This window comes from Temnothorax americanus, unplaced genomic scaffold (genome assembly GCF_048541705.1).
Source record: "Temnothorax americanus isolate GAGA-0224 unplaced genomic scaffold, ASM4854170v1 Scaffold22, whole genome shotgun sequence".
Taxonomy (NCBI): Eukaryota; Metazoa; Arthropoda; class Insecta; order Hymenoptera; family Formicidae; genus Temnothorax; species Temnothorax americanus.
The window spans coordinates 767,243-794,900 of NW_027509360.1; the positions used below are offsets into that span (position 1 = coordinate 767,243).

Sequence of the window (27,658 nt, forward strand, 5' to 3'; positions counted from 1 at the left end):
TATTTGATACTTTCTTATATTTATTACTAAAATATTAATCAATATTTACATCAATTTGTACAAGTGACCACTTTGGTCATACGTATATATAATGACACGTTCAACTCGATAGTGTGTGTAGCGTATATATGTATTCGTTCGTATATAAATAAAATTGTAACTGTAAAATTCGCTTTTCCCCACTTTGTCGTTATGTTTGTCGTCGCTACACAGCATCCACTCGGCAATCCGAGTGAAATGTGACGAGTTCTTAAAACGCAGTTTACAATGAACATTATAGTGCGCAATTATCGGAAATCACATGACACTGTGATCAGTTCCATTGTCATTGATCGCATACAAATTTGTACAATTACAAATTAGTCACGAGAACAAAGTCGAATGAGTCGTTATAGTCAAATAGGTAAATGCAGGCGTGAAGCAAGCAAATAATAAATATGAAAATCGCAAAGATGCGTTTCGAATGAACAAACGGAAACGTTGACTAGTACACTATATAATATACAATGATTGTTATTAGACGTGTACAATGCAGAGGAATTGAATAAAGACCAATCTATATTTATATAAAGCTCTTACAATTTGGTATCATTGTATCTTTTCTATTGCACACACAGTGTACTTGAATATTGAATATATAAAAATTAAAGATATAATTTTTTGTAAAATAACTCACTATTTAGAACATAAATATAATTTTGTAGAAATCTAACGAGATTTTATGAAAATGTATCATTAATACTCAACATTTCACGTGAGATCGTCCTAAAGAAATAAAATGAAGACGGAGTTTAATCCTGGATTTTACAGATGGCAAATCTTTTTATATGGTTATTTCTTCCACAGTGGTGTGATGAGAGTTCTTCATACATTTAACGATATTTATCTGTGTCTCAACATTGACCATGGAATCATTTATTACTCATATACTTCCTAATTATCGATCTTACCGATATTACCGATAATATCGATAATTAAAAATATATGCCGATTATTGAGTATAAACTGTCCAGATGTAGCAGGTATTATTATTTCGTACGATATTTTTTCACGAGTAAGGCAACTGACAAATATCGTAACACCGTTACAGGATTGTTAAAAAATTGTTGAGGAAAAGAAAGTCGAAATCGATTGTCTAAACGACGACATTTGGAACATGCGAGCATTCGTTACCACCCCTATACAAGTCTCGTTTGGATATGTATCACTGCCGGTCGATATTACAATTCCGTGGTGATTTCGTCCTGTGGTCGAAAACCAAGAATCGTGAAGTCGTCGATGAGATAGTCGCGACCGGGCGACCAGTCTGACAGGATGGTGTAATTGGCCGCCTCTACGGGGCTGCTCTGAAACTTCCATTGGGGATTCAAGTCGCGGTCCAGGCCGTCGTTCACCTCGCACTCGTCGTGCAACGCACGGATGCTGTTGGTCTCCAAGGGTAGCGCGCCACCGTTGTAACTGCGATTAAACGCAGAGATCGTCTGCAGTTCCTGAAGATGCAAGTCACTCGTCGTCCTCGAGCCTCCTCGCTTCAGGTTACTACCGTAGACGAGGGGTGTCGTTTGGCCGATTGTCGAGCCGTTCGGGCTGAGCTTCTCGCTGTTGTAAACGCCAGAAGCGCTGTTCTGACCCAGACTCGAGCCGAGGGGACTACAGTCCTTCGTGTAGCCGAGGCTCGAACTCGCCGGACTGATGCTCGACTTGTCGCTAGCTTGAAACGTCGCGAGCGGCACGTTCGCTTGGAATGTGGTGAGATTAGTGGGGGTGCTTCGCGGCTCGTACACGGGCTGATGAGGCGGCGGTTGCGACGCCGCGATCGGTTGCGCCGGTGACGAGGTCATTTGGACGGGGTTGCTCGTCGGCTGCTGCAGGAACGTCACGAGCTGAGCCACCTTGAAGTTATAAAACAACGATAAATATTACACAATTTTGAACGTTGTTTCATACATGTTTTATGCAAAGAAAACAGCCTGCCGTTCAGAGGAAGAAGGGAGTTTTTACGCGGGAAAACATTCTCGTCTAACGCTACACTTCTCGCATACAGCTGAGGTATGTGACTCACCAAAGTGCTTTAGGGACTGGCGTGAAAAAGAATTGAAAGTGTGAGATAATATCGGTAGTGCTCGTTTTCGTTTCACGCAGAAATATTCGCGAGAATAACGATCTTACTTCTGGAGAACTGTGCCTTTTGTATCTTCTCAGCAGCCGCTCTGCCCACGAGAATAATCGTTGCCAATCGTCGGGCGGAAGTGGTATCTCATCATCTCTCCTGTTCACGAGGACCAATATCCTCGCTAGGTCACGTAGCACTGGTCTGCAACAATATTAATGAAGATTAATAGGGGTATACGCATGTCGTATACACAATTTTTTATTAAAAAGATATTCAAGAGTTTTTTATTAGAAAAATGACATGCATTTCTCTTTTTCTCAATTTTTTCTTTAAAACGATCCAACATAAAATATTAAGTATTAATAATACATTTTTTATCAAATTATAGAAGCCACTATATATCGAGCATACTTTTCCAGAATATTTTATTTAACGCGCGACAGATTAATTTCAGCCGCAATGATTCAACGGAGTAACATATTAGAAAAAATACTCGATGACCCGATTTCTCTACTGCGCTTGTACCTGTAGGCCTGAATTCCGACGGCACCGTCTCCGTTACCTCCCGAATAGTACAACTCTCGAACCTGTCTTCTGGTGTCGTTGAGCATAGCGAGGAAAGTATTGGCCTCTCCACGGAGCGTCGCCAGGTGTTTCAGAAACTCTCTCCGCTCCGCGCTGAAATGCACGAGAAACGCTCTCAATGAATGTCGCCGTAGGACAGAGCGACCAGAGTGACGAAGAAATCACGAGAAAAGTACCTGTCTTCGAACTGCTGGGCCAGCTTCGCCGCCTTCTTCTTACGCCGATGCACAACTATCGCGCCGCAGAGGATGATGAAGATGCAGATGGTAGCGCCGGAGACCACCCCCACCAGAATCGCGACCTGGCTACCGGTGAGGCCGAACATGTAGCCGGTCTCCCGGCAGATGCGGCCCATGTACTCGTCCCGGGTGGACCAGTCGGCGACGAAGCCCGGTGGGCAGGTATGCACGCAGGTACCCTGATACAGCAGCACGGCGCATCTGGCGCACGTCCCGTCCCTGCATCTCTTGCATCCCGTCTCGGACTCGATGCATTCTCCAGCTGCAATCGGTGAAACGCAATCTTTTATTAATCGAATCGAAACAGGGAGCTTTCAAGGAACGTGTGAAAAATTGTTATTTAAAAATAGCTTAGAGAGATGTCGAACGAGAATATTGATCTCCTCTACGAGGAATTTCGCCGCGCTTTCCGAACCGCGTGCTCAAAATTGCTCGATTTGTCTAAACTTCTCGGAGCTCCTGTTGACGTTAACGATCGCCAAACTTGGGTCGGAATCTCACGGTGTAAACTGTAAACTTTAGAGTTTTACTCTCCGGCAGTGGAAGTTTGCGGCAGTCGCTCTCGGCGGTGGAAGTTTGCGCCGCATACAACGGAGTTGACAGTGTTTTTCAACGCAAACGGATCTACCTGCGAGCGAAGTCTCTCTCCGGGAACGATATTCTTATACTAGCTAAACTTTCGAACGTATACTTAGCCTTAGCAAAGGTCGGTGCACTCGGCAACTTTGACCGACGTACCCTGCCACTCTCACGATAGGTCATTGCCAGGGAAAAAAATAGTTCCGCGCGATCGCCTAATATTCCCATTTGCGACCGTTTCGTTTCGTTTAGTACATAACGGCGTGAGATGCAGACGTGGATCGTAGTGTGAGTGGCGTAGCTACTTCGTTTGCGGGCAAACGTGCCTTACACTTATGCCATTCTGCTATCCCTTCTACGTGTGACCTTCTAGTGCCGTAACACCTTCCGATGTTTCTATAAGTACATTGCAGTTGCTCCGCGAGTTGTAAGGCAATTTAAATATACAGGATGTTCGAGACCTAGAGAGAATCACTTTTTACCCGTGGATTTTCTTCGGCCAATTTGGAGTCGACTTTTCTTTAGCAGAACCGTCGCATTCAGAATGCATAGAGCGTTACGATTCAATTGATTACTGGAGTCGTGAATAATGCAACACGCGATGGTGTGTAAACAGGAAAATCTTTCGGCCGGGGACTAATAAAATTCTCTAAAAGTATCTAGGTGGTGCCAGCTACGCGTTATGTGTGTCAAGCATTTGGGCCACTGCTCGGGGCTGTGGATCATCGACCGCGACGGAAATTCGATTCGCGCATTACTTTCCTCGTATTCCCCGCGGCACTCGATCGGCGCAATTACGTTTTTATTTTAACATCTCCATTCTTCCTTTTTCTCGATGGGATTCTGCTATTTTTCCTGGATATCGTTCTCCAGGCATTGCCATCTTTTAATATCGTTTATTCTTTTACACTACTCTCTTGAAGAAAGATGCTCCTCGATATTTTCAATACTTTTTAACAAACATCTTCATCGCGGCATATTGCGAGACTCTTTCATAATCTCGTATTTTTTCCTCTCGGCCCGGCTCGTTCCGTTTCTCTTTTTAGTTACTTCTTTGATATTATTTTAATATCTTTGCTCCTTCTCTTTTTTTTACTCAAATTCTGCTATTTTTGCTGAATATCGCTTTAAGCGTTATTATCTTCTGGCAATAAGTATCGTTTACACTGCTCTTGAAGAGAGATACACTTCACAGTAGCCTCGATATTATTAATACTTTTCAACAACATTTTCATCGCGGCATATTGCGAGACACTCGTTCGTAATCTCACTGGCACAGGCGTATTTTCTCTTCTCGGCCCGACTCGTTCCCTTTCTCTTTCTAATTACTTCTTTGATATTATAGGTATTTTAATATCTTTGTTTCTCCTTTTTCTCGCTGAAATTCTTCTATTTTTCCTGGACATCGTTTTAGACGTTGCTATCTTCTAAGTATCGTTTATTAATACATTGGTTCTGAAGAAAGATATACTTCGCAGTATTCTCCCGATATTTTTAATACGCTTTTCAACAACATCTTTATCGCGGCATATATTGCGGGACGCTCATTCGTAATCACGCTGGCGTATCTTCTCCTCTGCCGGGCGTATGCGTCTCTCTCGTTCCCTTTCTCTTCCTAGTTGCATCTCTTCCTCTACGCTCGGTGACCAGATATACATCACGCGGGGTCACGCAAGAGTGCCGGATGGACAGCGAGCGAGAAAATTGAAAGACCTCGTGCTTGCACAAGGGGGAGAGACCGCGGTCCATTAGTACGCGTATGAGGAATGCGGTTGCTGGTTTCTCGATTATGTGGGTCTATAAACGCGCGCGCACCCGCTCCGTGCACTTCGAGACGACCGGCACACCACGACCGCGCGCGGCCGGTCATACACATTCTCCAAGTTGAGAACACTAGGTCGGAGCCCCGCGCGGAGTCCCCTTCTCCGACGTGGCGTGCTCTATGAAAAAATCACGGGGTCGCCTATTTATTTTACCGTCAATATCGCACGACTCCCTCGACGACGAATATGACGGGGAACACTTCTGGACGCGCGATTCCCTCCGGGGAATCGACTTTCTATGTGCTTTTCTCGCGCGTGACAGATGGTTCAGCTCTTCGGAAAATGTGCCGGACGGACGATTCGTCGACGAAAGCACTGCTTTCAGAGGATCTTACGATCGCAAGAAAAAATTACGTTCTATTATTGGATGACTATTATTCGCGTTAACGACGATCGATTTCTATCTCGCGCTATCTCGACGGAAAGTACTGCGCCGATAATTTAATATTATTTAATGGAAAGTCATGCGTGACGTAGTTTTGAAAGTTCGCTGATAAATAGTTCGGGACGAGGAAAAAACGGATATTTGCGTTACTCGAACGAGTCGATGAACTGAAACTGTAAAATATTAAAGAGTGAAATTTTAACCAATATCAATACTTCAAATTGAATAACATTTTTGTGTCGATAACCTTGTGTGTCGAAACTTGTTATTTTAACACAAAACAGTATTTTTTTAACTTCATTGGTTTAATTAACGATATATTTTTTGAACAAACACAATGGTGACCTATATATAGGAATAATTAAAAATAACTCAAATTAAATATATAATTTGATGCTACAAAAGTGAAAGATTAACGTAAAATAAAAATGTCACGATAACAAAAATGCGATCGCAGAAGAAATTCATATTCTTAAAGATCAATTCCAGATTTAAAATTAATCGCGCTACATTCTCGTGTGGTTTTTGAAATCGGTCTCCATCGATAAACGACTTTCCGCGATGTCCATCTGCGCGTTGTCGGGGAGCTGTTAGTCGGTTTACGATCGTTGAGTTTTAATTAGATAATTAAAGGTCGAGGAGAGAAGTCGCCGCTTCTCGAACGGCCTGCGCGATCGAATAATCGGCGCAATTTTCCATCTTCCCGCGGACAAGTCTTTCCCGTCGTTTTTTTTAACCCCGGGAAAGCCCCGGGAAGGAAAAAACGTCTCGTTTGTTAGTAGACCGTATATCGAGAATTTTATTCAGCACGCTTGATAATTTCACGAGTTAATGAACAACCGTTTATAAAGGAACTCGTGAATGTTTGCAGCCGTGGAGCTGCTGCACGTATGCACTCGTTTTCGTTATTAATTAGTGTAGTTAACTAGACCGCCCATTGTCTACCGCTGACGTTTCTTACACGGCACTTAATAACTCATATGTCTAGAGTTCTGGAGTAATCTTTGATATTATGTCGCGAGGCACACATGGCTATGTGTGCCGACTTTCCAGTATAATTCAACTCGTTTCCTATGCAACCGAGATATTTTCTTAAAACGTAGAATCAGTTTCGAGTTACATTATATATACGTTATAATTCCTCATACAATGTAATTTAACGCGCGTCCTTTGTAGATACAAAAAAATAACACTGATCCGTATTACATCATACAACTTATAAACGAGAGAGATGAGCTTCAATTGATGCGATCGAGTTTTACGATATCTAACGTAGAAACGGTGAAGATATTCAATATCGTTATTGAACGCCAAGCCGAGTCGACTAAAGTGGGTCTCTCTCGCCCGTCCTGTCGCATCGTCAGCTTCGTTTTTCGCTACTACGCCTTTTCTATAATACTAACCCACATATACGCATCGGCGCGGCGCGGCGAAGAGACAAGCTTTCCGGCTCGCGTGCGTAGCGTCGATTCACATTCGGTATTTAACAACCGTCGTAAACGTTGTCGCCGAATTACGGAGGATTCACACGGTCGTGTCCCATAGAGAATCCCGGGGCATGGACTCTTTTCGGGCGCACAGCACACACGAGGCTCGTGTGTCAGTCGCCCGTATGCGCTCCGGTACGCGCGAGAGTACAGTTACTCGCGTCCGCGCGACGCACGCACGTGTGGAGTGTACGCACGTCCGACGCGCGACAGCCGGAGAGACGGGATTTTAAGTATCGCGCAAGTAGGTGCGAACCTGATCGAGTAGTTTCGAACTTTATTTTTATTTTTATATGTACGATTGCATCGTGAGACGAAGCGAAGCGGTGCATGCGTTCAAGTGGAATCGAACCTGAGCACGTATTATGGAACTTTGGTAAATGAATTCCAATCGGAATTGTTGAGTTACTTTCTATTAGATTTCTATTGTGTTTTCTAGGGCAAGCGGAATAATTCTGGTCGGAATCCATTCCGAAAAGTTCGTGCCCTGCCCTGCGAGAATGGAGAAGTTGGAAGTTCGAATCTTTTGTCAGGGTATACTTAAAGAAACGAAGGCGACGGCCCTAAATGCTCCGGGACCTAAAGGCTCCCGTTTCTAGGCTCGAATCTCCTGACAATGCGTTACCGTATCGTCATGTGTCGATGACTTCCTGTTCATTATTGTTGCAGGCTTCCCATGAAATCGTCGTGCTTCTTTGACTCGCGAAAGATTCTTCTTGAAATCGTGCTGGGTTCCGATGTTTTATCAAAGAACTTGTTTAGTCCAAGTATTTCAAAAGTACAAATGTAGTAATGGCTTTCATGATATTTTTACGACATACGTAAATTTCACGAAGCAAGACCTGGATAATTGGAGTGGACTTGTACGAGATAACAGAATCTAATAAAAAGATATTCTTTTATATTATGATTGCATTATGTCTTTCTTTAAACTTGTTATTTATTGTTACAGTGTTTAATATTAAATTGTCCGACATTATCTACGTTTTCCAAAATTATCACATGATTAAAAAATACATTGTTTTTTTTTATAAAATAAAGTAAAGATTAATTAATCTTGAAAAGCACGCGTAATACATTTTTGGATTTCAAAAGCAGTTCTTCTATATTCATTGCATAACATCTTTTTTTAAGTTACATATCTTTGTTATATTATATGTATGGTATATTAAATAAAAAATTCTAATGCTGCAAGTAGTTTTTACAAAATAAATTTTTGCCGAATTCTATCTTGTATTTTTCATATTACGTTAGAACATACTATTTGTAAGAAACACACGCATTAAAAGTAACGTATTTCTCTCTTCCGCCCCCTCTCTCTCTCTCTCTCTCTCTCTGTTTTCTTTCTTCCTCACCTACATTCGCAGAATCTCGAACGTGCATCAATTAGCTCGAGCCACAGTAAATTTTCAATACTTAAAATTTTTCGTAACTCCATTATTTGGAATGTTTTCTAAACAATTAAAGACGTGGCAAAGGATAGACAAATAATAAAAATAACGCAGTAAAAATAAATAGATAAATATGTAGAGTAAAAACTATATCCCAGGAGTTGAATCTGAATTGTTGTAAGTGAAAATTGCGTTTCATATCTGTATACTGCATTCCTATAAGGCAAAAGAAAACACAGCGATCGAATATGTAGACACCGGATAAAGCAATCCGCATATTGCACTTTCTATTCGTGAACTCATTACATAATAAAGCGCAATATTATCCAATAAGCGTAAGAGTAACTCGTGATACACCAAGATATCTATTTTGCCATTACGCAATCGCTGATAATATTGGACATATTGGTTAAAAATTGGCTGAAAATTGCCGTTACTTGTCGAGACATTTACCCTCTCATCGTGTACTCCGAGATCGAAGAGGATGACGCAATATTGAAGCTACATTGTCGCATAGACATCGAGTATCGGAAGAAGTGCATGCCTTCCGCAATCTCTGATAAAAAGTTTCATTAGAGGCAAAGTGCATTCGAAGCGTTCATACGGTGAACACGTACTACACAGCACGCATAAAAAGAGGCTCAAAAAATCCGACCGCCGCGCCGCGCCGTCTAAGATAGATGGATAAAAAAAGTGAACACGACATATACATTAAAGAATATATCTCCGCCGTGCAACATAAATTTCCCGTCTCGTCACGGTGTTTAACAACCGTCAAAAAGTTCCGTATGTCGTGCGTAAACAGGTATTAACACACGAGATATTTTATGAGCTCGGAGATATTATACAAAATATTACAGGAATTTAATTTACACTTTGATCAATTTCGGCTTTTCCTCAATTAAAATATCACCCCGTTTTCTAGGCAGTTGAGAATAAAGTCCGTTATACAATTTGAGTTATTTTTAATCATTTCTATAGGTTGCCACTGCTTCTACTCAAAATATGTCGTTAATTTAAACCATATCAATAGAATTTTGTGTTAAAATAATAAATTTCGACACACATAGTTAATAATAACAAAATGTTATTTAACTCAAGGTACATTAGTTTAAATTTCATCTTTTAATAATTAACAGTGTACGGTATCTCCAGGCTTTCCAAATTTGGAGCCGACGTCGCGTCCGCGGGAAAGGCCCAGAATTATTCCAGTATTTCTAGTTTTTCCAGAGACGACCACAGCGAGGAGCCTAGAGAGGTAAAAATATATATTCACAAACACCGGCTTAGTCGAGAAGTGACCTGCGCGGAGATCCAGATAAAAAGCTTTCGCTCAAAAATTCCTTTTATGAACAGACACAGGCAGGACGGAGAACAGTATAAAGTGCCACGGTCGCGCGTTTATTTCCAAGATACATGAGAAATAATATAAAAGTAAAGACTGATGTGTTTTTAGTTGAGTAAAGAGAACTGGTGAGCCGCAAAAAAGGAGAGTTATGGAGTTCGCGAGACGTGTATGCAGACAACGAAGATCGATGCTTCCGCGTGCGGTTCCCGCATGACAAATTCCGGCGATACTTATATTTCGCGGATCGTTGGGAACTATTTACGTTCCATGCAGCGGTCGGTCGGGGCCGATATATCCTGACGGTTCGTATTATACCTGCCTGCGTCGGACCGAGGCACTTCCACCTGACTATCGGGAAGTACCATTACTGGCCAGGTGAAACTTCTCTCTCTCTCTCTCTCTCTCTCTCTCTCTCTCTCTCTCTCTCTCTCTCTCTCTCTCTCTCTCTCTCTCTCTCTCTCTCTCCCCCCTCCCTCGACCGACGATCGGGGCGCACTATTGCCGATCATTGGTGCAGCGCTCATGACACCAACTAGCAGTGATTTACGTCAGAGTCTCTCAACCCAGATCGCTGGCGCTTTTCTTGCGACGACGACGTACGCTGATTAGGACTTTCCCTTTGGCAATTTCTCTGAATCATTTACTTCGATGCAGAATATTAAATTATGCATGTGAAAATGTAGGATGTACTCTCGACTAAAGTGAAATGTACTCAACAGCGAAGAAGAGACTTTGAAAAAATGAGAAGAAGCCGCCACACGACCTCAAAATCATTTTTTGACGTGCGAATTTTATGAAGATTGAAGAATATTTAAAGATATTATGTGCAGGTTCGTTTAAGACATTTCTTTCTGGGAATAATGCCGACGGGAAAGTTAAAAAGAATTTTTCGTTTAAGAGAAAGACGCTTCTCTCGGCTTCTCTTTTCTCTCTTAGGAGTTATGTGCTAAAGTTACTCAAAGTGACAAAGACGGATAACTGTCATAATTCAATTCAGAAGATATACAGATTACGCGAGATCGTTTTTCACGTCCGCAAATATTAATTCGGTGCATTTAGCCGACAAATATATCGCGTGAGATTAGTTCCTTGTTTACGTCGAAAGCACACAGCGCATTATATAAGTGAAACTTGAAACTGGCGGACCCACTTATCTACATATAAATGTGCACTATATTAATTAAAATAATCCCGTGATATTTTATATTCGCGACGCGCGTTTTATATAGTCTTTCCAGCGTCTTTTCGCCGCCTTTTAAGTAAAACGGATAGTTTACGACGCTGACCAATTTACGAGCGCTAGCACGAAATTGCTCGTCATGTAGCCTTCTTTTGCAGTGCTTTTCAAACGTGGCGTCATCAAACTTTCCCTAATAAATGTTACACGTATAGAAGATCAGATGTGCGCGAACTACAAACGATACACCGATCGATGTTGTTACTTTCTAAGAAATAACAGCTCACTTTTATTGTGAGCTTTTATCATAATGCGAGCGATGCCACTACAATTTACGACGGGTATAAAATATTCCAACATCTTTTAGCAAAAACGTATCAACAAGTAAAATGTTAAACGTTTATAAATCTGTTGAAGAATTTTTCAAGTTTTTTTACAAGCTACGTTAAAAATTGTTAAAAAAACTCATAAATAATTGCTTATAGTTTCCAGATTTAAATGCTAAGTTGTATAATTCGCACGTGTATCTAAAAATGGGTGCACATTGAGCAAGCGTATACAACGAACAACGCTATTAGAATTCGAAAGATGTGTAAGTACGCTGTGACGAATGCGAGCACAACGTTCGTCGGCGTTCGATTCGCGTTTGGATCGATTCACTCATAAAGCGGTACTTCAAAGAAAGTCCGTGCGCGATGTAGACGGAAATACGATATATTTGCTTGTTCGCCATTGCGGTGTACATATAATAAATCTTCTTCGTGTGTATAGCGAAGTTAAAACGAGGGGATGGATTGAAGAAAACAATTCAATTACGTTGTACTCGGCTTAAATATTTTACAATTTTGTGTAACAAGAATTTAAAATCGTTTAGAAATATTCTACAAAAATTGCGAAACTGTTCTACATATTTTTTTTTTTTTAAATTAGTTACTAGGTCATTTCCTCTGTATTGCACACGACTTTTGTACAATGATGCGGCATTCACTCTCACCTTTCTTTTCTCCCTTTTTTATTTAAATTCGTAATTACGCAATAAAACTTGCATTCGTAATAATCAATGTATCGTCCAATATTTTTATACTTTGATAGCTGCAAATACCGAATTTTGACCGAATCTAACCGAATTCAATTCGGGATGCAATTCGGGTTTATTTTGCAAACGCAAAAGAAACAAACATATTTGCGTTGGTTGGTGTGCACCCACCTTAATGGGTGACATGCAAATGTATACACGCGGGTTTTTCGACCGTCTGGTGCACAGGTCCACTCCAGGTACATTCACCTCCTGCTCGATATTCGAACAGTCGCCGACACACTTTCGAGTGCGCACCGATTGAGCACCGCTGCAAGGCCGCCGGGGAGGCGAATAAGCCGTGGATTGCAACGACTCTATCGCAAAAGTAAAATGCGAAACGCGGGAAACACTAAACGTGTCAGGTAAGTGCGGATGTTGTTCTGCATACGGTAATTTTACGATAATGGAGCGAGCGAAGATGCACCATGTGCAGTGGCAGCGAGACGGACAAAAGAAGAGAGAGAGAGAGAGAGAGAGAGAGAGAGAGAGAGTCCGAGCGTTCTCAAGGAACTTCTTCAAAGATACCTAAATGTACGTAATATACTAAATAATTAGATAAATAAGAAAATTAATTCAGGAAATTAACTTAATTCGCTGTCAAGGTTGCCGTTAAATAATACGTTTATATGACATCAATACAATTTTTTTAAAACGAGACCTTCTCTCGTAATAACAGGCTTAAACGAATACGGCGGATCGTCGTGCCTTTTTGGCACTTGGTCCCGTTTAAAATTCGTCAAGACGCTCAATTAGCGCGAGGCAACGACTCGCTGTGAAATTAACAAGCCACAATTGGCAGACCGAACGGATGGTCGGCAGATGCTCGGGGCCTCCCGCACACGCACGTCATTTGCACGTGTGCAATGCGATACGCGAACCGTCGTTTTCCCATGTTTAGATAATACGACGTTGCAATTATCGCCCTACGATTTGTAGTAGGTCGTTTCTGAACATAACCAATTGGCTACATATGTACGATTGCGAAGCAATCGCAAGTTTATCCGATAGCCTTATTCTTTTTGTCAAGCTGAAACCTATTTTCGTGCGTGCCATTATAGAATATATATTTAATACCGCTATACGGTTTTTTAAATAATTCACTTTAACGCAACATATATATTTATCCAAAACATACATTCATTTAATTAATTGCAGTAGTATTGTATTATTTTACAAAATTGCTTAAACATATCAAGATATAAAGTAAATTCGCACCTTCCCCGTCCCACAATAGAAAATGAGAAAAATGTCATAATCTATACTACTAAAATTAACTAAAATATCATCATACTCAATCACTTGAGCAGAGAGAAGTCGCCCATCTTCGGTCGGGCTGGATCCCAGTAGCCTAATATTTTGTGTGAATTTTGTACTTTTTTTCCAACTCAGCAAACTGCGCGCCGATTATTTGTCAGCCTCAATCATTTATTGGCATATATTCGAGCCTCGGAGAACCATCTCATATCAGAGTCCGTATATATATTTTCCATTACATGAGTTAAATTCACGCGAAATTTCCCCACGAATTTCACTCGTCGGTAAATGTCAAATTCGATTACATCCCGATGATATCACGCGCATAATTTCAGAAGGTCATAACGCGGCCTATAAGTGCCGCCTTACGTCACGGATGTAAGGTCTTCGCGAGGTGACCTGACGCGAACGATGCGCTCATCGCTCAAATCGCATCAGACAGGACGGAATCACGACGTGAACGTGCTTACGTGCGCGACGTGAAAGCGTAGCAAAATTAATTTTCCATGAACAAACGTGTTTATCGCGCATAGCCATCGCTCGGCGACTTCGCGGGATCGCGCCAAGTCCCCCTCTGCTAAGTCATAAGCGGACTTGGCTCAGACTTGTCATTCTCGCGCGGCCGCGACGATATGCAGACGCCATTCATACGCTGATTAAAAGATCGCGCTGAAAATACCTCGACGATGGCATTTCGTACTTTCTCTTCTGTGCGAAGAATTATTTATATCGGGAGATCGATAATTTTTGCATTATACGTACGATCGGTTTTATCCTTTGAAATATATGTGTGATCTGAAATAGATAGTCTCTTGTATTGTAAAGTTCTATAGAGATTTGTGACCTGTATAAGAAAATATTGTTCGTTTTAACGCGACGAAAGTCAAATTGAAGTCCGAACTGCATCGATTGACAAACCGGCCTGGTCACTGGGCGCGTTTAATATGACTCGTATCGGACTAGCCCGAATAGCAACGCTCTTGCTTTCCGATATCCCGCACGAATTCGCGAGGGGGGCGATGGGCGAACGTCGTTACGAGAAAGCGCACGATCGCCCCCCCCCCCCTGTCTCGCGCGGTATTAGGCCCGTGAATTTGCGAAACTTAATTCCGCGGCGGTTTCCCGTCTCCCTCCCGAGAAACACTCGGAGCGAATTCACAGCCGACGAGACACTAATTATTCGTACTGTCTGGTTATTACGGCTCATTTACGTAACGCCTGCTTCGAGAATCCAACGATGTTTGCGATTATGCCTCGCAATTAAAATATGCCGTTTCGACATCACGTGATTATAGAAGAGATACGTATTTTCGACTCAAGAGCATTGTAAGAAAATCGAAGAAACAATCTTTCTGTCTGTGCGCTTAAAGTTTTCCCTTTCATTTCTCTATGTTTTCTCTTTTGCTTTTTTCAGAGATGTACGGCATCGAATGTGAAATAGAATAGCGAGAAACACAAAAATGCTTCTCTTTCGAATCGTTGGTACAATATATTATAATAAAACGAGGATTCGTACACTCTACAAATTGGATGCTCCCTCTAAAACAGTTTTCTCTTGAAAAACACAAATGCACTCATATACTCGGCAATTAAGAGCATGCCCGAAGGAAAATAAATCCACTAGTTCACCGGTAATTAGTAACGAGCAATTAAATGGAAAATTGCACACCACTGCTACACTACCTATATGTTAACCTGTTTAAATCACAAAGCGCACACGTACATACGTACTAAACAGACTGAAAATTTTACGATCGATAAACGCTTCGCCTATCTATGCGAAATCTGTTTCAATCTTTCCGCGCGATATAATCCACGAAAATTTTCAATCGTGCCGTTTTGATGAAAGATAAATACACACGTGTCGACCGCAAATTTCTTTTGTTTTACTTTTAAATCAATTTCGTAGGCGCGTGATTGAATAGCAAATTTTTTTTAGCAACGGTGATTGAACGCAGTTGATAGGTAAATGGGAGAAATTTAACTTGGAGGTTCTTATTTACAGTAATTGATTATAGGATTACTTTCCGACGACTATATATAAGATTAATCCTGTATAAATTCAATCAGAATCAATTCGATCTAAGAATTTTGAAATCCGATTCGTTTTTTTTCAATGCTATTCGTCAATCTGAAATGACGATGCAACGTATCGGACTTGAACTGCCATACTTGAACTCTTAAACGTTTCCGCTTTTGCGAAACGTCCTCGCTTTCGCACGACGCGACGAATAGCACGTACGTATCGTGCCGTCTGATTGCCACATCGAATCGAGCGCGTGCACTTAATATAATCTCGCATATCTCCTCCTCTTTTACTCATCTTTTTCCTTCTTATTTCGCGAAGTTGTCGCAACGAACCGCGAAATGTTATTGCACGACGCTAATGCATGCGAGACCAATTAAACTCTGATGGGAAAGCGTGCGGACGCGATGTCGAAATGCGTTTAATAATTCGAAATTAAATCCGCGATCGTTATCGGGAGGGAAAATTGAAAAACGGGAGACCCGGTCTGGCCAATTTGCACGCATTCGAACTCGTTTCTGAAGCGCGACTTATGGACCGTCCGGTCCATAGCAAGTTTTCTGTTAAACGTCAGAAGTGGGTCAACGTAAATTGAAATAGATGAAAGAAGCTAATTGCCGCGGAGGGCACAACGGGTTTACCGTTTCTCAACACAAAAAGACTATTTCATGGCGTACGCTCGCTGCGAAATAATCTCTAATTTGATCTACAGCAGCAGTCTTTTAAAGACTGATAAAGAAAACTGCACACGTGGTATGATATTCTATTCTCGACTCCGACGTCTGAAAATCGATTTTCTCTTGGCGAGGAATTTTAAATGCGTGCCACATTTTGCTCTTAACAAACAATGAAAATTAAAACGGCAGGATATGCCCGTTATAATTCCAAGCACGTACTTTAAACTTTAAATCAGGATACAGAATAAATTAAACATCGTAAAGAAACACAAACAATACCGTGAGTAAAAAATGTGTACGAGAGAACGCGATCTAATATCATAATCTCATCAAAGATTACTTTTTCTTTAACAAGTACTTGTTTTGTTTTTCTATTCGCTTCAAAGCGCGTTATAATTTCACAAACTCAAACTTTCCACATTCCAATAGATATAATAAACGCGTGATATTTTCACGGGAATTTTTCAGAGCTATACAAAGACGCGGTGCTGAAAGAGCTAACGCGATCCGCGGGTATCTATCCGCGCCCGAGTCCTCTCTACGGCGCTCCTACAAACGGATATATAACTGTACTTCGCGATTTACTCCTCCGCCGCGGAGGAGGCGCGCGTGCGAGCGAACGGGGCCCGAGCGCGGGGCCCGTCGATACACAACGAGATGGTAGACAAACACGCGGAGATGGAGAGAGAACGACATGCACCACGGGTACCGTCGTCGTTCGTCGAGAAAGGTATAGAGAATCGGCCATTACGCAACTTGGTTAATGTCGATGCCTCTATATCGCGAAGGGACCCCGCCAGCAATGTATACAGTTATAATTTATCGCCAGGTGTCACGAAGTATACATAAGTATGAGCACCTTTGTTTATAATCGAGTAAACATTTGCTTGAGTATCTATACATGTACCTGATGTTATAGACGCTAATGCGACTTCTGCAATTAAAATATATTTCTGCTCTCTTGCGAAAGCATGGCATTGCGAGTTTTCAAGAAGTAGTAATTTTGTTGAAACGTAAGAAATTAAAGAAACTCATATATAACGTAATTCTCTGACTTTAAAGATGATCGTATAATATCATACGGGTAGCTTGTAACAAAAAATCTACATGTGGAAAATTGTGGGGTTAACCGTTAATGTAAAAACAATTTTCTGCGAATTGACAGGAGCGATAAATTCGAGACTGTAGAGCAATAAATTAGCACTTAATTACACTATATAGCTGAATTTGTTTTTAACCAGTAAAGATGCTAAAAAGAATGAATGTTAACATTACGAAATTTAACATTCGAGATAAAATCAGAGAAATGTTTTGGTATTTTAATTCTTTAACTTTTCTAATACATTATATATTATATTTCCTCATTTTTATATATATCGTATGTATGCTTTTTCCGGGAACTATCAGCAAATCCTCGATACAAAAGCAACACATCACGGGTAACATATATTCTAACACTTCATTTCAACGAATATTTCGTTTCAAAATTAAGTACCATTTATGCATCCATGGCATCGCTCGCGTCGCCGTACCGAACGAAACACGCGTGAAAGAAGGAACGATATCGACCAGCGCGCGGGGGTTGGTTAATGGTTCTGCCAGAAAGGAACCCTTCGTAGGCCGGAGAGGGACCTCGCGCGACGAGCGTGGCACGCGCACCCTCGCACCCCTCGTGCTCTATCGATCGCGGAAACGCAGGTGACCATTGTTGAAACGGCGACTCCAAAACACAGACACAACTAATTTGAACCACGTGCGCGCGCCGAGAAATAATCTTAATCTCCCGGACAAGTATAACAAAAGCGAAATTAAGCCATTCTTCTTCGTCAACGTTCCATTTCGTGACTTCCGCAAGAGAAGCTCGCGCGCGCGAAAGAGGAAGAATGCTGCGGGGGAGATGACTCGGGGAGGCGCGCGATGCGAAGTCCGTTTGTTCGCGGATTCCGAAGTCGCGAAAGTCGCGATGATAACCGCGCGGCGGATAATGACGAGAACCGCGAGACCTCGACGGCGATGATAGTAATGATGATGTCACGGTAGAGACGTGATTGGGAAATTATGCGGTCACGACGTAGCGTACGATTACCTGCGCCTTTGAAGCGTTCTTACTTCGTGTCAAATTCGCTCGTTTCCCGCCGAAATGAGAATGACATGAGAGAGACATAACGTTCACCTTTTACATCGCGTATACCTTCTCGCAGTTCCCTCGGCGGAAATGGCGAAATCGCAAAACGTTTCTTTCGTTATCTCTCACGGCTCGAGCTACTTTCCGCGTAACAATACGCGTTTCTGTCTTTTAATTCGACAAATTTTCTGCGGGTGTTCCGAGATACAATAATGCATTTTTTACATCGAAGCACGGTAAATGACATTAAACCCGACGTTATAACTATACAAATTAATAATGTATTTCTTTTGTTCAACGTTCGATAAGCTGGACAAATTAGACAAGCGTGCAATGAAAGAAGGCATTGTTTCGCGCGTCTCGTAACGAGATTGCGGTGAAAACTTTAATCGCGGGTGAACAAGATAGTGAGGAAAGGCAACAAAGAAAGAGAGAGAGAGAGAGAGGAAGGGGAGAGATCGAAGAGACGAGCAAGACGACGACGAGGAGGATACAGATGTTTCATCACCGCGTTACCGGAGCCCGGGACGGAAATGGACGGACCGGATGCCGATAGCAAGACCCCGCGCGCGCGTATACGCCTTCTGGCTCGTAAAGGGAACACGTTTTTAGCCGATAAAGGCGCGTTTTCTCTCTGTCTTCGTAGCGAACACGTCGAAAGAGCGGCACTTCTGAGCGCGCGTAATAGCGTCTGCGTCGAAAGCGCGCTCGTCTGGTCTCGGCGACGTGTATATATAAAAGCCACTTTACTTTCAGTACGCAGGATGTAAAACGATTACGAATCGCGGTTTCCTCAAATGAATCTCCGCTTCTTGTTCAGCGGATTAATTTATTTCTATGAAACGCGCATGGGTGCAAAACTGGCGTATCATTTCGCAGAAATCCGTTAATTATTGAGAATGCATGGCTTCATGTCAAATAGTTTTATACTTCTGGATAGGATAAACATAATAGTTCTGGCTAGTTAAAGCAAGAAATTGCTTAAGAACAAACTGAGATGTCAGGTTCACGTCTCACTTTGTCTTACGAAAGATTACTTCATAGTTTTTGCCAGATTTCAAGAGATTTATAGTTTTACATATATCGTTAAATGTTAAAGAATGAAATTTAAACCAATATTCTAAGTTGAAAAACATTTTGTTATTCTTAATTACCATGTGTATTGAAATTTATTATTTTATTAACAGTATTATTTTAACTCTATTGGTTTAGTTAAATTAACATTGTTTCAGTTAAATTTAACGACATATCGAGTATGAGCAGTGGCGACCTATAGGAGTGGTTCAAAGTGACTCAATTTGACACTACGAATTTGACAATGTGAGTTCCAGAAAGAGGTACTGCCTTTTAAAACCAAGAAATATTGGTTAAATTCGAACAAAGATGAACAAACGTTCTCACTAACATAACAAGATAAAAAAATTATACTCATATGACCAATTGTTCTACAATTCGACTTATTTTAAATTAGTTCTCGTGTAGTTCTGAACTAAACTAAATGTATGAAATAAAGTAACGTAGCGAAGTGTAAACTCTCTGACGTCGTCGATGTACAATAATTTCCAAGTAAAATAATTAATGCGCGTCTTCTGCATCTCAGATTAATCTACTAGACTTTCAAACGGAAAGAAAATGCATGGAACGTTTCCGTAATTCAATCAAGTATAATACTTTTGTTCTGCCCGGATGAGCTTCAACGTTGCGTGCGTCGGGTTTCACGGCCGGCTTCTGTGGTGCAGCGCAGCGGCGAATGTCACGACGCGCACAGCACGGAGTAAATCACGAATTCGCGCGATGCGTTACAAAAAGCACGTTAAAATTGCATCGGATACGGGTTTCTCGCGCGAGCGCCGTTCGCGCGGTGAATCAAGAAACAATCGATGCGATTCTTATTCAGATTCGCAATCCCCCAAAATCATGCCGGTTGCGAGAAACATTCAAAACAATTTTTTAATGTACTCGAATTAAATTATTCATCATATTATACGCGGAGCGTCGCCTTAAAAGTATATTTCTGTTCCCGATTAGAGCGCAGCATAAATTCTATTGGCTGTAAGAAACTCAGCGCGTTTCTTTCGACACGGATGATACCTATCCGTTAGAGAAGAGATGGATGTCGCTACGCGGCACAGTATGTTGACTTTGCTGATTTAATTTTTATCACGCGGCACACCGGGAGAGAGAATTTAAAGCGTCAGCAAGCCCGGCGTAGCAGAGGCTCCGCGCGCGCTGCACATTGCAGAGAAACAGATGGATTGCGCTAGATTCGTAGAAGAAAACGGTACTTTAGAAAATCAAATGGGAACTGCTCTCTCTGGAGGAGAAAGAGAGAGAGAGAGAGAGAGAGAGAGAGAGAGAGAGAGAGAGAGAGAGAGAGAGAGAAAGACGAGGGAAGAGACTATCATATACCCCACCTCTAATCCACGGAACCGTCACCCGGACCCGGACCGGTATATACCGGTCAAAAAAGTCTGGATTCCCGCTTACCTACGGTTCGCCGGAGATCGAGTAAGGTTCGAGATAAGAAAATCTCACGAGCGAACGCTCCGTTAACCTTTCCAGCCGCAGCCGACACTTGTACGGAGAGTTTTTGCTTCACCTCGTGGCTCGTAAATGAAGAGTATCGACGACGAAGAGCAATTACATATTAATCCGATTGCGGGCAACAATATATCTATTAATATAATTGTCACATCAAAAAATCATTTTACTGCGAAAGGATAACATGGATCTATAGAAATTACAGTGTAAAGATATGTCAAATTATTGTATTATTGAAAGCTTTTATATTCAAGCTTTTACATATTTAAGTAGAATATTTATACGTACGAAAATGTATGCACTTGTAGAAATTCTAATAATTTTCTCATTTTCACTTTAAATTTATAATAAATTACGAGAGACGGACTTGTTTGAAGTCCATTTAATTAAATATCTCATTTGAACATCTGAAATATTAATTCTACATTTTAATTACTTGTGGACTTAATGCACCATGTACTATATAGCGACATATTTTATATCGTTATTTCCCAATCAGGCTGCAAATACTAATGATTGGCATTTGTAGGTGACCCAGGAATTAATAACTGTCTGCTAATTAAAAACGACTAAATAACGAGGATGTGAGAAATGTGATAATTTATTTAAACATGAAAACAACGCAAGTGGAACACTTTGCAAAGAAAGTTAATTAAATTGTATGTCATAATTGTACATTGAATATTAATTATTTACTGACAAATTGCCTTCATTAGAGGTAATTAACATATTTAAAATTGTTAAACATGTGTATATTCAATTATTCATAAGTTGAAATTATTTTAACACATTCATTAATGATACTTATTAGGTAATATACTCATTAAGGTATAAACAATTTTGTTATTCATTGAATTATTTTACGCTGGGTAAAAAAACTTTACGCGTGATACTATAGCTGACGTTACAAGTTTTTGTTGTTGCGCCCTTAATCCAGCTAATCTTGAAAGTTACGTATTAATCATACTAATTAAGCCAGACGCATGTCTGATGACTCAACGTGCGGACTAGTGACTCTCCCGGAAATATTGTGCCATTGATAAGCATTCCGCTACGATGATTTCGATAAGTCGTTGCGTTTACCGTTATCTCGAGAAGCGGTAACTTTATTAAAAATTTATAAATTATACGTATAGAATCTGTAATTCATCCTGTTAAACGATGGTTAGAGCTATATTTTCGCAATAGCGTAATATAGACAAAGTTTAACCGTCTCAAAAAAGGATACACGATTCAACGCACTTTCATAATTACACGAGCGATATTACGTGACCTATTCGCAAAGTTAGGTAACATTCGAATCAAGGAGGATCGTTCTCAGAGACGACGGGGCGGACCGTCGCACGGATAATTATCCGAACGGTGAAATACGTGGAATTCTTCTCTTCCTTCCAAGGACGAACGAGGGTTTCGCGCGTACTTCGCCTTTAATCGGGGCGGTGCTCGCGAAAGTGTTAATAGATCGCGCGTTGCGGGAACATAACTCGTCGCGCTCGTATGCGAAACAATAACCGGTGAAGCGGCGACGATGGTACGTGCGATCGGCGTTAATTACGAAAACTCCAGGCCAATCATCTCATCTGCGCGATAATGGCTAACCGGCGTGGCCGTCGTCGATTCGCATTGAGCTCACAGGATGCTGCCGCTCATCATCGCTGGGACGGCGACGTCACGTCAGTGACGCGTGTCGCACGCGGATCCCGGACATGGTGGCCCAGTGGACGCGGCACGGGAATGAGAGAGAGAGAGAGAGAAAGATAAGGAGAGAGCAATTTTGCGTCGGGGAAATGAGCACGGGATAGAGCAATGTAATATGCAGAAAAGCGTATCCGTGAATTGCGCGCGCGCGCGCGCGCGCCTCGCGAAGAGGAAGGAAGAGGTCGAGGATTGCGAAATTGCGTTCGCGTCAGTAGAAACGGTATCGCAACAATGAACCGGAAATTTGGAAGAGAAGTAGTATTCCGCGGCGAACTGTCGCACGATTAAAGCCGGTTTCAAACGATCCGCTATTCACCGTCATTGATACAAAACGGCGAACGTTCCATCCTTCGATTCAAACACTTGCGAATAATTTTAAATCGAGTTCCGTCTGTATTAAAATTATATTTTGAATCTTACTGTGAATCTGGCTTTTAAATCGCTGGCTATAAATTTATTATTTAACGTAAAGATAAAGACGAATTTCCTGTCTTAAAAGAGGCTTTATTCTAAAAATATTTTTACTGTAAGTGAAAAAACAATGAAATCCTATCATATAGGAGGTATGATCCGATATGTGATTAGATACTCGGCAATTCCAGATTTTCCCATTTGTCGTTTATGCCTTTTTGGGAATTTAATCGAGACTTGACCGGAACGTTTATTTTCCTAATAAAACGACGGTGACCGTTAAACTTTCACTGGTGGAAAATAACTTGGCATTACGCTTACACTATGATTTTAAAACGAGAGTTCGTTTCAACTGATACTATTGGGTTTCAACTGATCTTTCATGAAATTAATATTGCGTGCAATTCTGTATTTTATACGCGGAACGGAATGATGATCGTTAACGTCTTGGCAAAGAAAAGATAAAAGTAAAAACTCTCTACGGCCAGGAAAATTTATATACGTCACGGTGCGACGTACCGTGACAGTGATTAAAGGGGTAAATAGCAAAGAAATCCCTGTGGTTAACGACGCGACATAAATCGCACTTTAAGTATATACAGTTCGCGATCAATGTGGTAAATAAACCTTTATATACGAAATATCCAGCAGTTTTTGTACGCGCTCCGCGCTGTATTGTTGTTTATACCTAATCCGACGATCGTGGAATAAAGATTGAACTTTCAACGAGTATATACGTGCCTCCCGTATCTGCGATAGGAAGATAATGTAGGTACAAAGCGTATGGACTCACTTCGACTTCCGAAGTGCGCGAAAGGGTCGAATCCCTTCAGCCGGGCATTCACGGACCGTACGTTCGAATGAACATCGGGAAGGTGCGATGGTGCAAATCGCCGGAATATCCTGCCATAGAATTTTGCGGCGCGGCCAGGTTCCTATCGGTCAGGGCCGTGATCGCGGCTGAGTTTTCTAAGTCGCGGTTGCTCACGGCACGGCACATAAAGGAGCACGGTCGGGCGAACGCGAAAACGGTTCTCGTCCTTTCACTTCCACAAACGAGACAGACACATCGACCTAATCGCGCTCCGATAGCACCAGTGGCGTAAATAAAAAAGCGAACTTTTCATATACCGTCTCCCCCTCGGGTAAGCTAGACGCAATTATCATTCCGCGATTCGCCAAAACGGCGAAAGCTCATTAGCGTTTCTGATCGAAGCAGGATTGCGTCGGTTAATCAACGTAGGAAATTGCATCGAGCGATGGTCAGAGGGTCTTCGAATAAGGAATAATCTTGCATGAGTTTTAAATGTGCAGCATAAAGTACGTTGTATCTTGTATCCTTCACGAATGCTCAAATAAAAACGTTGCATAATTCCAGCTACAATTGCATTTCGAATTATTTTTATCTTATTTAAGCATAAAGCCACATATCAATAAGAGACCGGTTTTTCGTTGCGTAGCACGTTGTTCGCCACGGTTTTTGAAAAAATAATTCGATTGCGAATAGAAACGACGATGGAGGCTCGCGCTTTACGGATTACAGTATAGATTAAGAAATTAAGAGATCTCGCTGGAGACGAGGATAACAGCTATGCAACGTTTTCGCAATCTTTCTCTAGCGTGGCATATTCTACGCCATTGAGCGGCGCGAGCATGCACGGGAGAGGCGAGCAGAGCAGAGCGGGCACCGGGAGAGGATTTCTGGTGCAATGCACCTGTGAACTCGCGAGAGAGCATTGTGCAACAATTAGCGGTTGAGACGGCTATGCCGACCACCGGCCGATGATGGTCGAGCCACCGCGCTTCGCGCTCGCCTTCAGGAAGGAACGCGGCGTCCGCGTCCGTCACGCGCGAGATCGCGAGAACGCCGCCGTCGGCGTCGTCGCGTTGCACGCAAAGGCAGAAATAAACGGAACAGAAACCGAGCGCTCCAAAAAGATGGTCTTCCTCCCGCGAGGACGCGAGGACGTTGCTAAAATCATCCGCATCAGCTACTCGCCCACCCCGTTTTAACATCGCCTTGTTAGAAATTGTCAGTTGCTTTATTTCGAATCATTCTATATAGTTCTGAATAGAATAAACATGTAGTTTCTGGCCATTGAAGCAAGAAATTGGAGGAAGGCGCAAACTCTTAATGTGTTTAGTTTACATGTAAAATTCTTAAAAACTTTACATGTTTTTCACGATTAACTGCAACGATCGTTAAATTTAAAGCGTCTAATAGGCGAGGCGATTGTAATTCGGGAAGTCACGTGAAACACAGAATGGAATTAACAGGTCTGAGGGATGATTACGCATTCCTCCTATCGCGCTCGCGTTTTATTGTTGACGCGCCACGAAAGCGGCAAAGGATCCCACGAACGTGACGCACTTACTGTTAAATTATACTTAATTTGAGTCATTTTTAACCATTCCTATATAGGTCGCCACTATTTCTACTCGATATGTCATTAATTTAACTAAACTAATGAAGTCACAATACCGTTTTGCATTGCGCCGTTCCGCGCAGTTAAATTAATTAAGTACGACACACACGGTAGTTAAAAATAACGAAATGTTATTTAACTCAAGGTATTGGCTTACGTTTCATCCTTTAATATTTAACAGTGCTGCGACTCTCGACAGTTATTACGGACGCGAAGTCTCTTATAACTTAAGAAGGCACGTAATTAAGCCCTAGAGTAGTTTAAACGCTCAAGGGAGGATGAAGCGTCGCTTTGAATACGGTATTACTTACGCTAAATGTTGCAGGAGCGAAAACACGCGAGAGAAATTTCGGTGCCAACTACGATAATTACGCGATTTACCGATATTGAACGGAAAAGTGTCGAAGGTTACCTTCATTCGGATATTTTCCGTGTTGCAAGGAATTGCGTTTATAATGTTACGTCTGGAATGTAATTTATCTCAATTAATTACCGTTGGTTAATTCAACTCGATTTTCGCCCGTATCTCGGAGAGAGAATAGAATATATTGCTTTAATATTCTGCGCACCGCAGTAATCCTAACATATAATAGGCCTCGTCAAGTTAATGAGATCAGGCACTTCTAAGACTCGAGATATATACCGTGAACCTGAAATTATAGCGTCGAAGTTTGTTGACGAAGCATAGTAATTTAATCTCCATGCGTGCAACTTTAACGAGACCCTTTAGATATACCTATACGCTCCGAGATACCGCGCTCCGAAACGGATCGTACCTCGCTGCAACGAACTATATACTCGTTGCAATTTTTTTCAAAGAAACGGATCGAGCATGCAAAATTTTTACTTAACGGCCGAACGTATGTACATCAGGCGCGCATACCGAACGTATGGAAAAAAGCGCAGGAGTTAATAATGTTTAATGAATGTAATTAACTGATCTTCGCGTCTCGCGTCTACATTTTAACTATCGGGTACGCTCGATAAGTATCTCGAGCGAAACGCGCGTTTTCCCCGTTGTATTTCGATAGGGAAATTAAACACGCGCGATATAGAGAATGCCCAAGTCACATTTCACGGTCACGAATTGAATCGTGCGTGATTTTCAGGTTGCGATTTTCCTTTATGCGCGGCGCAGCGTTGTTATACAAAATGATGTTACACGTTCGCGCGCGCGCGCGCGCGCGTATGTAAAAACACGTACAGACACGCGCGTTTTGCACCGAGCGTGCGCGCACGCAATCGCTTACGAACCACGAAAACGTAACGTCTTGTGACGTATACAAGACGATCTGTGTTATTGATGGCGTAATCGAGAGATCGCGGATAATTCCACGTGAGAAAGCAAGTCGCTTTATTTCCGAGAGACTCGTATTCGAAGTGTCGGATCGGAGCATAACTTCTCTCATTTTTCTTCGACAAATTCACGTCAACATATTTCGGAATACCTAAAGAGAAAAATACTATATTTTAAATATGAAAATATCTATTTTCAAATGCGAAGAGACCGATTCTATTTAAGAAAAAAAGGAAATCTCTTGATATTTTACGAATAATCCCGTTTGATAGTTTCAAAATTATCTTATACCTGCCTGTTTTGTAAAATGTACCTTTTAATTCATACTTCGACAGCCGCCGATGCAAATAACAATTGAGACGATCCAAATTATTTAAAAATGACACTATTGGTTAGCCGATCTTTAAAATATCCACCGTTTCGAAGGGAGCTCGTTTTGCGCGTTCCCGACTTATTTTCTCTCCGCGCAAGAATTCCGGTCCGCATTGTTAGCGTACTTCGGGCCGTCCCCGAACGCATAATTGAACAACCGAAACGTCCGGCTGTGCGTACGTACGTACACGCGGCCCCACGTGCGGGGGCATTAGTCACGCGAGGCATGAAAACGCGCGGCGATGCGCGTCCGCGTCTCGTCTCGTCGCGTCACTTGTCACAGTTCTCACTTACCCGTCGCGTTGTCCTGGGCCAGGCTGTGATCCGCGTGACAAGCGAGGAGGAACGCGGCACCGAACTTCGCTAGTAGCGTCGCCAGGTTACCCATTTCTCCGTGTCGACATAATTCCCCGTTGCGGCGGCGAGATATTCACGGCGCGATACCGCGCGAGCTCACGACCGTTCCCCCGTTACATTCGCGAGCGCGCGCGCGACAACACGTCCACGCCGCGCGACGTCCGATGGCAAACTGAGGAGGCGCGATGGGAGGGGATGCCGCATGCCGCGTGCCGCGCGCCGCGAAACGCTCGCGCGGTACATCGGCGCGACCTCTCGCGGCTCGCGGC

The 27,658-nt window shown here is 42.1% G+C and overlaps 1 protein-coding gene across 1 annotated transcript; it reads right to left on the reverse strand.

Annotated features, from left to right (window-relative positions):
• Positions 1–27,558, reverse strand: T48 (FU domain-containing protein T48). The gene is made up of 5 exons (XM_077407341.1): positions 27,327–27,558; positions 2,875–3,199; positions 2,639–2,791; positions 2,170–2,314; positions 1–1,892 (listed from the first exon to the last, which is right to left on the reverse strand). Exons 1-5 carry the CDS (start codon positions 27,418–27,420, stop codon positions 1,221–1,223), a joined length of 1,389 nt encoding a protein of 462 aa, XP_077263467.1. The 5' UTR covers positions 27,421–27,558; the 3' UTR covers positions 1–1,220.
• Positions 27,559–27,658: the final 100 nt, after the last annotated feature.

What these genes read in the sequence shown, in the direction of transcription:
- T48 (XM_077407341.1), bottom strand. Translation starts at nt 27,420, where the DNA reads ATGGGTAACCTGGCGACGCTACTAGCGAAGTTCGGTGCCGCGTTCCTC. An exon ending in GCCCAGCAGTTCGAAGACAG is followed by an intron (nt 2,792 to 2,874) that starts GTACTTTTCTCG and finishes CGTGCATTTCAG; the next exon opens with CGCGGAGCGGAGAGAGTTTC. An exon ending in AAAGGCACAGTTCTCCAGAA is followed by an intron (nt 1,893 to 2,169) that starts GTAAGATCGTTA and finishes TATAACTTCAAG; the next exon opens with GTGGCTCAGCTCGTGACGTT.